Genomic DNA, 12,230 nt, shown 5'->3' with positions numbered 1-12,230 from the left:
ATCCACACAATAAAAGAGGAGTGTCCACCTAGCAGTTTCTTATTTCTATTGACATAATTGTTGTAAAGTAACAAAATATCTTATGATTTAAAAAAAATTAGTACATGCTATGAATTTTTTTTGTATTTTTTTTATTTAATTTTATATAAAATTTTATACATATATTTTTAAAAAATCCTTATTCTTTTAAAAGATGCATTTAAAATTTTTAATGCCATTTTAAAGTATAAACAAAAAAAATATAGATTTAAGGTTCTTGTGAATTTTATATATGGTCATTAGATGTATGTTGCATCTAAAATAAAATGACATCCTTGCAATAGAACTATATTTCTAAGTAATTATTGATTTCAAAACTTACAAGAAAATTTTATCAAATAAAAATTAGAAAAAAAAGTGGATGAAAAAGTTATTTTTAATTATTTATAAATTATTATAATAAAATAAAATAAATCATTAACATCCATAACAACAAGCCATGTTTGAAAACAATTTGAAAGCATGTCAATAACTAAAATTATTAAATATAAAAATATATATATATTATATATATATAATATTATATTCAATACATAGTTTTGCAACTTGACATATAGTATTACAACTTGTAATTTTTATAAAATAACATCTACATGATTCTTATGATTTTTCATATTTTTTGTATATACTAAGATGTTTAATTTATAGAGAGAAAAGAAAAATAAATAAATAACTTACAAGAGTTTTAAATGAGATATTAAAAAATACCATCGATACTTGGAATATTGTACAAACTACAAGTTTTTTTTGGATAAATTTTGGATAAATAGTAGCAAGTTTTTTTTTAAAAATATAATTTGATGTAAATTTTTACTCTGTGTACATGATCAAAAAGTATCAAAAACTATAGTTGAAGATAGCAGTTTTTGTAGTTATTACTTTAAACTATGCTAATCAACCATTATGGTTACTTACCCATGTTTTTTCTATTATTTTTTATTAATAAAAAGAATCGTAGAAAATGCATTTGATATTGAATTTTAAAATATTCAAAATAATTAGTAAATTATTGCTCTCAAACCTCAAAGTTATTGCACAATAAGTCATAGATCAATCCAAATGACGGTTATAGCAGATTGATTGTACTGTTATTTTAAAAGTCTGTGTATTGTATTGCTAGACTTATAGTGCTGCAAATAACTTTTGGCATTGCCTACAGTCGCCTGGAATATTCTAAGAGTGATTTCAAATGTGGATTAATTTTGACATGTTTAATGTAAGATAAAAACATACATTTAACAAAGCTGGGAATCAATGTTTTAGCAATGACTTCATTCAATAAACAAAGTTACATATATACATATTCATATAAAGGTGTATCATAATTGTTATTATTAAGGCAAAACTGACACTGAACAGAATTTTTTGCTTTCCATATTCAATCAAATGTAATTTAATTCATCCTGTAGAATGAAAGCAATAAACTGAGGTAGTTGTGTCTGCATTGATTGCATCCTTAGGATTTTTATCCCGAAATGAGTGTAAATTCGAAATCGCTCACATACCGTGCCTGGATATGTTAATCATCAAATTCAGATTCTAGCATAAGAACAGCACAAAGACATAAAAATGTAAGTTTTCACTGCTTGCATCAGGACAACATAAAATTGAGCAACCTGGCTCTCATTCTTGATGAATACTGATAACAAGAGAAGAATTGATGTCCAGCAAGGTAGTGGTAAGAATTTTCCTCAGTGGGTTCTTGATACCATCAACGCTGCCAATAGATGGCCTTCAACCAACCAGCATTTAGAGCTAGTAATCCCTTTTATTCTGCAAATAGCCGAGTGTTTGGAAGATCCAAGACAATCCAGCCCAAGAGATATTTATCATGCCAAATCACGATGTTTTATCCTTACAGAATTTCTAGCTGCCAACGTTGTGCAAAGAATTTTACTCAGCGAAGAAATCTCCATCCATCACGAGACGTGAAAAAATCTGATTTACCCCTATCGACAAAACACATTCTTGCATTCTTGCATCAAGATAGAGGTGCAGATATAACTGAATTGCAGGTCACTTTGAATGAGTGAAGAGGGACTTAGAGAGCGTAAGCAGTGGAGACAGCAATGAGATGGTACAACGAAAAAAAAAATATTGAACGAGTTGCAAAGGATGATGCAACCTCACTCAGTAATTACATGATTATCCTACAAGGTCTATGCACATCTTCATAGTGTACGATGGAACATCAAGAGGGACTTGCAGAAATTTTTGAGACAGAAATACCATCCTCGGGGCCAAAAAGTGTTACCTGCACCACAAAGCAACGTATTCAGTCTTCGAAACCTGCAACTTAAGTACTCGGGCAAACAAAGCCGTCGAAAATAAGTCGATTTATTGCTGCATAGTTAGGAATATAATAAAAAGTTGTAAGTCACTCACATTTTGATCTCGAGCAAATCGCCTTGCCAGCAAAATTGCAGCATTCCGCTCTCTTTCAGACTCCAAAACAAGCATCAAGCTAACACTCTTGTTGGCCACCCAATATAAAGCCCGTGAGGCAGCTTGTCCCCCACCGCGTGCTCCACAAAGCTGCAACCAACCGCAAAATAATTGACTGCTGTTTGTAAAACCAGAAGCATTAGGACATTCATTTTTTACTTATTATGAATACTGTGCATGACAATGGTTCTGTTGTCCAACTAGATTTAGATGTTAGGATGCGTTAATGAACGTTCCTGAAAAAATCGAAAGATACTAGAACTGGATGTAATATGTAAGGAAAGTCACCTGAACCATTGATGTGTACTCTTCCTTAGCAATTTTTTTACGACCTTTTTGAAGTTTGATTCGTATCCGATCAATATGCATCATAAGAAGTAGGGGTTTCTCCAGAACCTCTCCATTTTGTTGAACCAATCTTACCTGTTCTCAACCCTCAAACATGCCAATCCAATCATTAATCTACGTAGTCGTCAAACAAAAGAGAAAGTTATCCTGTTCAAGACACTGTCACAAAAAGCTGCATTGAATCTATCACTAGAATCATCTTAACAGTAAAAACTATGCAAAACAACGACAGAATTTGATAAGAATCTCACATTGAACTCAGTACTGCCTTTCTTGAATAAAGCCTCCACATAATTTCCAAGTCCAGGAGCTGCAAGAGCAAGACCACAATCAGCGCCTCAAAAAACTGAAGTGACTAGATTACAAACCATTGCAACTGGTTTCATAAACAATAGCAGGCTCTAGGGGTAAGTCGAAGTCATGTCAGCTCACCGGCATCTAGAGATCCCGTTGTAAAAACAGATTCCTTTTTCCCATCTGGCATGGTCAGATCAGCTCGTAATAGCCAACCCACATCAAGGGGCTCGGGTGCATATTGAGGCCTCGTAGCACCTACAAACAAACATACTGTGTACATGAAGCAGCATACTCACATGGTTCCACAACGCTTTGGAGAGACCAATCAAAGTTTCTTGAATGTGACAAACATAGAGGGGCACTGAGAACCAGTCAATAAGAGGCTCCGAAAGACAACCTGAGATGCATAACACTGCATTCCTAACTCATACTTCCTTATAAAATACTACTGCTGGATGCAGGGACATCACGTAACAATAAATATTCAGATGCAGCATCAATCCTAATTGGCATAACCATTCTGCCCAAGTCATGTAGAATTTTGAAATTTTCAAGAAAATAAAGATCAATATACTCTTGCATACCAGTGATTGGTCCACCCTTGCTTCCATCCACCGCAATCCGGTGCCATTGTATGACGCATTTGCTAACATCTACCGACGTCTCGTTGGTTTGTGTTATTACCAAAGCACCTCCAAGGCGCTCTTCTCCTTGTATCTCATAATGCCCGGTCTGACCAGCTCTCTTGGCTGCTAGCAACTGTGGAAATAAATGAATAAACAAATGAAAATCACTTCAAACCCTCATTTTAACTATCGCGCCGCCTCGACTCTGAACAAAATCCATAAAACTTGTCGCCTGTAGGCTAAACAACCAAGTTGTCAACAGAACTATGCTCAACATACAATTTCACAACACAAATTCTAATGCCTCAAGGGTTTTCCGTACTTCAACCGTATTAAATAACATCATGTGAATCAAACTGGATCGACTTCAAACTGCCCAAAATATTATATTAGTTCTGAAAAATCGCGAGTAATCATCATTCTAAATCTACTAAATGACGTTGATAAATACCTCTTTGCGCAGTTGAACCACTTCACCAGCCTTTTGAGACAATCCCTGTCGCAATCCTTCAATTTCAAATTCCATATCCATGGTCTGCACAAATGTTACAGTTATTCTTGTTAACACAAGGTTGGCTGACCAGAAAATATTAAGTAATTTGTTACATTGCTACTCGGTGAGGAAACGGATTCCCCAGAATCATTTAACAAGACCCACCTTGCTAGGTTCATGCAGCATCCTTATTCTCCTTGCATCGTTGATTTCTTTCCTCATAGCCTCGAGCTCCTGCAACCAAAAATATCAAATGAATACCCAGCAATTAATTGCAGTAAATGGCGTTGTGCCATTCAATTGGTAAAGATTGTTTCAGCATGGACATATGTAAATGTATGTGTATATATATATATATATATATATATATATTTATTAATTTGTTTTTTATTTTTATTTTGTGTGTGTGTGTGTGCTCGTGAACTATTGTAGGAATTCTGAGCAGTTGATGATTGATGATTTCAAGAACTGTCTCATTCGTGAACAGAAAATGAAAAACAAAAGTTAGTTCAAATGATGATAAATGAGCCGAGTGTGTCTTTCGCTCCGGGTGGGTGTAATATACCTCCTTCTCAGCAATACTCAGGAACTGCGTCTGCTCCTCGAGGGCAGCTTCTACTCTGAGAACAGCAGCCTGTGCAGCCTCTACTTCAGCTTGAGCCTTGGCACGAGCTTCCTTCATTATTCTTTTCGAGTCATCTGATGCCTGGCAGCCTCAGAATAAGCCACAATCTTTCGCAATGTCGAAAAACTTTAACTAAAAATAAACAGCTACTGTGGGCAGAACCAATGAATTTCTTCATTACCTGATTGAATAAAGCGGCCATCTTTCTAACTTCAGCCTTCTCTTGCGCCAGTTCATTTTCTTTCTGTATCCATTGCAATTCCATTGCTTCAACCTGCCAATGACGTCCATAAGAATTAAGTTAAAGTCCACATTCATAACAAAGTCTTCATCTTCACCGTCATACTTAAGAGATCACAGAAAAAGGCAGATATTCAAGGCAAGGTGGCAGTACAATGGCAAGAGCTTCTGTAACGTCTTCCTTGTTCCTCCCAGCAACACGCCCAGCAAGCTCGCTCAACAGAACTCTCAACTTCTTCGTAAGTGCTGACCTATCCATTACCATTATATCCTGCACCTTGTGCTGCTCATAACATGATCCCAATATCTTTTTAGAACCAATTTACAAGACAATTACAGAAGGACTTAGAATTGGAATTTACGGAAGTAATGTACAAGCAACCATCACGTCTTTTTATAACATACTTATTGGATTAAGGCAACAGAATTGCATGAATTGTGAAGTAAACTGTGACTGCACAACATACCACACTAATACAATTTAGGAATCAACATAGCAAAGAAAGCAGCAGAGAAGCTGCAGCATATTGATTTTGTGGACGATACCGAACTCGGTTCTAGAAAAACTATCTACCACATAAACTGCAGAAATGAACACTATTTTCAGTTTGAATATACGAAGAAAATAATTAGACATGTCAAGTGCGACTGTCAAGAACAATATAATGGCCTGAAAAGGCAAGTATATTACACACCTTTTCACATTCTCGAATGTTTCCACCAGTGCGCCTGATGGAGCTTCGGAGCATTGGAGGGCCATCACCAGGACTCCGGCTCATCTTTGAATCGGGACTGTGACCATGAGAATGATTGTGTGAACAACCATGAGAGGGACTAAATTGATGACCACCCGATAATCGCCTTTTAGTCTCCTTTGCTGGACTGGGACTTTTCTGCGAGAGTTTGCAGAACACGAGAATCGACGATCATAACACGACGGAGAGCACCAAGAAAAAGTCAAACTACAGTACCCGGACATAGGCTGACATTTAGTATCCAAAAATGAAGTCTCATTTCTTTGGACAAATAAATTAGACAGTGAAAAATCTGTCAAAAATAGCCATCAAAAATATTTCTACCTCTGATTCCGCTAACTTAGCAGCGGCAGCTTTGGCAGCAGATTCCCCACTCTCAAATTCCATGGTTACATCGCCAATCGAAAGTCGCTTCTGAAGCTTTTCCAGTTCAGCAGCTTCCTTGGCTACGATCTTGGATGGAGACTCTGCGTCGTCATCTTGGTCATGGAAACCAGCCCCATTCAATATCACATCAGCTGTAACACCTTTCATTATACTTTACCCTCCTAACTCCGTAACCTGGGCCTTTTCAGCCCTCTGCCTTCATCATGAGCGTAACTCTGTTACAAACTAAAATCTGGCTCAGCTCCAAGTGTTTGATTAGACTGTGACTGCTATGAAGCCGAAAATTTTGCTAAGCTCCTCTTCACATCCCCTGCCAAACCAGGAAAAGAGTTACATGCCATTGCTGAATGAAAGTGAACTTGACATGTTGGGGGAAACTCGACACCTTGCAAGTGCACATAAAGTCTTGCTTCGGTGAAATTGACTAAAAAATTCTTACCCTTCCTTCAATGCAAATCAAATGCTCTGCTAGTCAAGTCTTTGATAAGAATTTAGAATCACACTCAGAGGCTCTGGAATTTCAGTCTCATTGCTCTGCAAGGCAGACGCGATACACGAGAAATTATCAGAGAGCAAATTATGTTTCACGCCAAAGTAAAGTTCCGTCAACATCATATCCTCCTTTCTCACTGGCAGCAACAAGGCGAGCTCCTTGCGCTCGCAGCAATTAAGAGAAGGATGTGTAATATTAAATGCTCATGAAAAGAACGAAGGAACTAGCTACATACCATAGACGTTGATTATTTGATCATGGATCTTTATGAACCACCTTCAATACCATCCACTGGAAGTGTGTATCGTCACGACAGAAATCTCGTCGGTGCAGAAGAGCAATGTTGCATATCACTCAATCCTACACGCTCGAGTGCGAAAGAGATATAGTACGCCTTCAGCAAAAATTTATCAACTCTCTAATATTACCTCAACCTGCACTCAACACACCATGACGGACTCCGGTCATTGTGTAGCTTCCTCTCTGCTTCTCTGTGCACGCACAGAAGTCACTTACTATACCAAAACTCAATCTAACAGTGAGAGTAGAGCTTTTCAAACCAACAAAACCACTCATCACTCGAGCGCACTCATTTCTCAAATAGAGTGACAGATAAAAAAAACTCACATCGCGCACGAGCACTTGTAACCTACGCAGGAAATCCCGGCTAAAGGAAAAAGTTACAATTGACCATTCACGTCCTCACCGTTAACTAAACGCAATTTCCGCTGTATAGATCCACTCCCTCAAGCTAAACTTCTCGTAAAACCCCCAATCCGCTTCCAAGTACTCGCGGCTCAACTACGACTCTTCTCCCAGCACCACAACCTGATTCACAATTTATGAAAAGACTCATTAGGCGACCAACTCTTCTAATTAGCGGTCGGGCGGGGGGGCGAAACAATCAGCCTTTCCTGTCGGCAACAACAACACTCACCGGTGCAGCGGAAAGGCGACAAATAGGACCAAGCAGCCACTGCACCGAAAAACCGCAGAAGAGTATTATTAGTAGGTGAAATCTGAAATCACGACCCTGGCGCAGTACCTGGGGCGATATTACCTGAAAGCTCTTGTCTAGAAATGCAGAGATTGCGAGGATCCTCGCTTCCACTCTGTGTTGTGCCAGTTTCCCTGCGTAAGCTCTCATCACATTGCCTCCCCCCCCCCCCCGGCAGAGAGACGGCTCAACGGATGGATGACTTCATTCGTTTCTTCAAGGTCCATCTACACGTTCGTCCAGGGACAATAATCGGGATTGATTACCGCCCTGTTCAGGGGAACGAGATTTCCTTGTCGGGAACGTCATTGGAACAGCATGCGTCCACGTGAGAAGACAGTCTCGAACCCGTTCACACCGGAACACTGACTGACTTACTTAAAACTTCTAAGATCTCCTCTCAACCCATGACTAATTCTATTACTATTTCCTACATTGTTTTTCTTTTTCTCCCCTTTTACGTGTTTTTGAAGAGGAATTAGTGCTTTTTCCATCTTTTCTTGAGATGGGTTTGACTAAATATTTTAAAAAAAAAAAAAGAAAAAATGGTTTTGCAAGTTGAATGAAAAAAATATGATGGAAAAAAGTATACATAGAAAAAACGATTTCAAAACATTCACTACATAAAAATTTTGTGAAGCTCTAGGTGTTTGCAATTTCTCTTTTACAAAATTTTTAAATAATCTTTGGAGTTGGATAGTCATCTGTTAAATTAAGATTTTTTTGCTTAACAATACATACCAAATCTTTGTTTCATTCTCTGTATGTTTTGCGTGGTGTCATAAATAAATCTAATTCTCTTTTTAGATCGTATTAATATTCCAACACCCTAAAAAATGTGAGATCTCTTAATTTAACTATGACAACAAGAAAAAGAACTTCTGCAGCTTCTATCATTAAATTTTAAAATTTTCCATAAAAACAATCTAAAATAATATTTTTGGTAAGACATAAAGCATTATACCATTATAATAACAAGGTCAAAAGACCTAAAATTTAGGTCTGGATCTCATTTTAATTTTTAAAAATGACTAAATACAATGAAACGTCTAATGTAAAGTGAATTTTTATTTTTATTTTTTTGTCTTTTCTTCTTCCTCGTCTTGTAAAATTATCCATCTCAAAATTCTTTATCTGGAAACAATTTTTGAGACGAATGTTCGTGCAAGTATTTCAAGTTATGATAAACTTGTTCTGACATTCGTTATATTACAACATTTTGTTGAACTTTATTCTGTTCTTCAAAAATAAGAAAAGGTAGAAAAAACTACTACCCATGAGAAAAATAAAATACAAAATACAAAATACAAATCCAAACAAGTGTAGGAAAGAATTATTTTTTCTTTTCACACAAACTATTGGTATTTGTTTTGACAACCTGCCATACTTTTACAACTAGAATATTTTTTCTAAACATTTTTTAAAGATATACATGACATATATAGTTATTGATAAATTAGAAAAATGATAACATTGATAACATGGTAATCATGTTCCCATCTGGAGTACTCATAAGTTCTAAAGTTCTGTTGGGTGGCAGGTGTTTTTTCACTTGGAACTGGACCAAAACCAAAGCTATTTTTAGTTATTAACATTAATAGTAAAGAGGTAAATCCTTTAATATATTATTAAATAATTTGTATATCATAGAACCAAAACCCAACAAACAAACAAAAACTAGATGTCCACAAATTCCATCTCCCTATTTTGCATCCATCCACAATTTATCATTTCATCCATCTACTTTTTCTTCATATATTTTCCTTTGTGCACATAGGGCACTCACACACTATATCCTACATCTCTTAATCTTTTTCATTAACCTTAAATAACACATCCAACAAAGGATTTCTCCCCAATCCAAATGTGAATGATGTGACTGATGTCATGCAACATAGTGTGCATCCAAATGGTCGAGTAGGGATAAGTTCTATTAAAGTTGTATGGCTTTTTTCTTTTGGGGGGAGTGAGTCAACAACAAATACATCATACACATAGATAGATAGGTAGATGATTGGGGGTTGTTGGACTCCAAAGTCTCTCTTGGGGTACTCCAACTCCTACTTCCATAAATGAAATGAAATGAAATGCCCAGGTGGATGGATGGATGGATTGATAGATGGATGAAATATGGCATTGGTTGGGGCTCAAAGGAAGAGTTTTGTCAACTCTTCTGACACTTTCAATGAAATGAAATAAAATAAAACCTCCACTTCCAGTTTTAGGGTTGACAAATCCACCACAGCACTGGATGACACCCATTTCACACTGTTGTAATACATTCATGGGTTGTTGGCAACATTGTGGGGATAACAAACATAAATTAGAAGAACAAAGTTGTGATCTGGTATAGACTACTACAAAGTTGCCAAGAAGCCATTTTGCATTAATAGAGAAGTGTGACTCATGGGTATCCAGGGTCTGGGGTTTAGTATTATTTTATTCAGTTTTTCCTCCTTCATCAACCCAGAAATGAGGTCAACGGCTTGCTGCTCTCACTAATCAAAGGCCTAATTGCTACTGTTCAAATGCATTTAATACTTACCAAGGCCATTTGGTGCACTGGAGGACAGTTCCTGCACCTGGTAGTGGGTAGCCAGCTGAAGGCTACATTGAATGAATGGAAGAACTCAAGCGTTGGATGAACGAACCAAATCATTCATTCTTTTCGTTGCCTTTGATGAATGTGATTCGTTTTAAACATATAAATTCCAATTGGTTTGTTATTGTGCATGTGTTAGATAAATTGCTACATTAACTTGTTTGTTTCCTCTCAAAAGTATCCAATCATGTGTGATCCATGTACTCTGATGGTGAAACTTCTATCCGCAATAAAAGAGCCCCTTGACTGTTTCAAATGAGTTTTGATGCCACCGTGAGTAAGTAAGAAACATGACATTTACACATGTTGTACACGTCACATACGGTGGTTAGACGAATGGGTGGGTGGGTGGCGTTGAGCCCGCTGGGTATATTTATCAGAAGAATGACAACTCCTTGTTCCATTTGTAGGTCCTTTCCAGGTCACAAATGGATAGAGTTTTGATGGGTGTCCAAAGGGTGAGACCCACCTCGATATTCTTTGTAGTATACTAATACCACCATAAAAGCCAGATTCTCTTCCAGCCAAATAAATAAAAATGGAAAAAATGTTGTAAAAAATGTTATATTAAAATTATAAAAATTCAATCAAATGTGTTGGGATGTCAGCATTGTTTTATATTAGTAGTAGCACAATAGTTTCATCTGTAGTATTGAGACAATTTGACATAACATAGTGGTAGAGAATGCATTTTTTAAAATAAAAAATAAAAAATCTAAAAATCTAAAACTTAATTGTGTATTATCACAGTCATTTTCAGTTTCCTATTGAAGAAACGTATAAAAAATTAAAAAATAATTAAAAATCTGTTTTTTCTCGTCTCTATCCATGATTAGTTTGTGAAAGTTGCATGTAAAAATGTCTTTCTCCTCATGAATAAAAAATAAAATAAAATAAAATAAAAATGTTCACAAATTAATATCACCTTATTATTTTTATTTACATGTAATCCATACAAGTAAGAGTTCATAAAATACAATAATAAATTAGAATGTCAATTGGTAGAACAAATTTAAGGAATCACAACTTATTTATAAGCTTAAAACCATACTTTTTGTATTCTTTTTGTAAGAAGTTGTTGATTTTCAATGATAGAAAACAGCCTTGACATTATTTCTATGCATCAATGGTATTGAAAGACGTAATGACATGCACTAATGGCACAAACCCAATGCTTTCAATGTACATTGATATGAAATCAAATTTTGAAATGGGTGTTGCTTATTCAAGAAGTCTATTTAATGTTAAATTGTCACTTGAGTTTCATAATAACACTTATTTGAAAATTGAAATGTTTTGATTCACATCAAAGAAACACTCAAACGAGTCTATTTTTAGTTGATTATTAACCTACTAAGAACAAGATCTTAAAATAATTTGTAAAAACATAATTTTATTATTAAAAGTTGAAGTGGATAATAGTTGTGTGTTAATTTCGATTTTGATTATTTTGATTATTTTCACATGAAATCTTCATGGGTTTTAATCACAATTGACTAGAAGTTTTCAAGCTTTTAATACAACATTATATGTGATTCTGTTGTTGGTTTGATTTGATTACAATTTATTCTTTTTCTTTCTCATTTTATATAATATCAATTACAATTTCTATGAAATATAATCAGTATTCTTCAAAAACAATTTTTTGTGGTTAGAAGTGTCACGTCTTTAGTTATTGAGTACAAGATCTACATTATAATTAGTGAAGGTGACTTTGGCATTTAAAAAACTTGTATTTTGAATGAATGTTATGTTTAATGGAAAACTGGATATAGCCTTGGATATTAATTATTTCCACACGCTTCAAAAAATCCAACATAATTGGTACAGAATGTTGGCACACACAATCATTGATTTCAAAAGTAGCTTTTGTTGAAGCTCTG

The 12,230-nt window shown here is 35.6% G+C and overlaps 1 protein-coding gene across 10 annotated transcripts; it reads right to left on the bottom strand.

The window, feature by feature from the left end:
- Window positions 1-2,109: 2,109 nt before the first annotated feature.
- Window positions 2,110-7,857, bottom strand: LOC112283871 (stomatal closure-related actin-binding protein 1). 10 transcript variants are annotated; one of them, XM_090251316.1, is made up of 18 exons: window positions 7,809-7,857; window positions 7,686-7,724; window positions 7,455-7,576; window positions 6,984-7,182; window positions 6,695-6,789; window positions 6,193-6,565; window positions 5,809-6,006; window positions 5,268-5,396; window positions 5,055-5,147; window positions 4,814-4,954; window positions 4,414-4,482; window positions 4,207-4,290; window positions 3,714-3,888; window positions 3,265-3,384; window positions 3,084-3,142; window positions 2,773-2,907; window positions 2,425-2,574; window positions 2,110-2,293 (listed from the first exon to the last, which is right to left on the bottom strand). In XM_090251316.1, exons 6-18 carry the CDS (start codon window positions 6,400-6,402, stop codon window positions 2,231-2,233), a joined length of 1,626 nt encoding a protein of 541 aa, XP_090107442.1. In that variant the 5' UTR covers window positions 6,403-6,565; window positions 6,695-6,789; window positions 6,984-7,182; window positions 7,455-7,576; window positions 7,686-7,724; window positions 7,809-7,857; the 3' UTR covers window positions 2,110-2,230. The 10 variants fall into 10 exon arrangements, with proteins under 10 accessions (XP_090107442.1, XP_090107440.1, XP_090107441.1 ...); XM_090251314.1 differs by having other exon boundaries at window positions 7,686-7,857; XM_090251315.1 differs by lacking the exon at window positions 7,686-7,724 and having other exon boundaries at window positions 7,794-7,857.
- Between the last annotated feature and the right edge of the window lie 4,373 nt (window positions 7,858-12,230).

This window comes from Physcomitrium patens, chromosome 6 (assembly GCF_059467195.1).
Source record: "Physcomitrium patens ecotype Gransden chromosome 6, ASM5946719v1, whole genome shotgun sequence".
In the NCBI taxonomy this organism is placed as follows: domain Eukaryota; kingdom Viridiplantae; phylum Streptophyta; class Bryopsida; order Funariales; family Funariaceae; genus Physcomitrium; species Physcomitrium patens.
This window is presented reverse-complemented; position numbering and strand designations above follow the sequence as displayed.

Bases quoted from the DNA above. Each gene is read 5' to 3' on its own strand.
- LOC112283871 (XM_090251314.1), bottom strand. From the start codon at position 6,402: ATGAAAGGTGTTACAGCTGATGTGATATTGAATGGGGCTGGTTTCCAT. The intron at 5,148-5,267 runs GTACTGCCACCT...CGTCATTGGCAG, and splicing joins TTACAGAAGCTCTTGCCATT to GTTGAAGCAATGGAATTGCA. The intron at 4,955-5,054 runs GTAATGAAGAAA...TGAGGCTGCCAG, and splicing joins TGGCCGCTTTATTCAATCAG to GCATCAGATGACTCGAAAAG.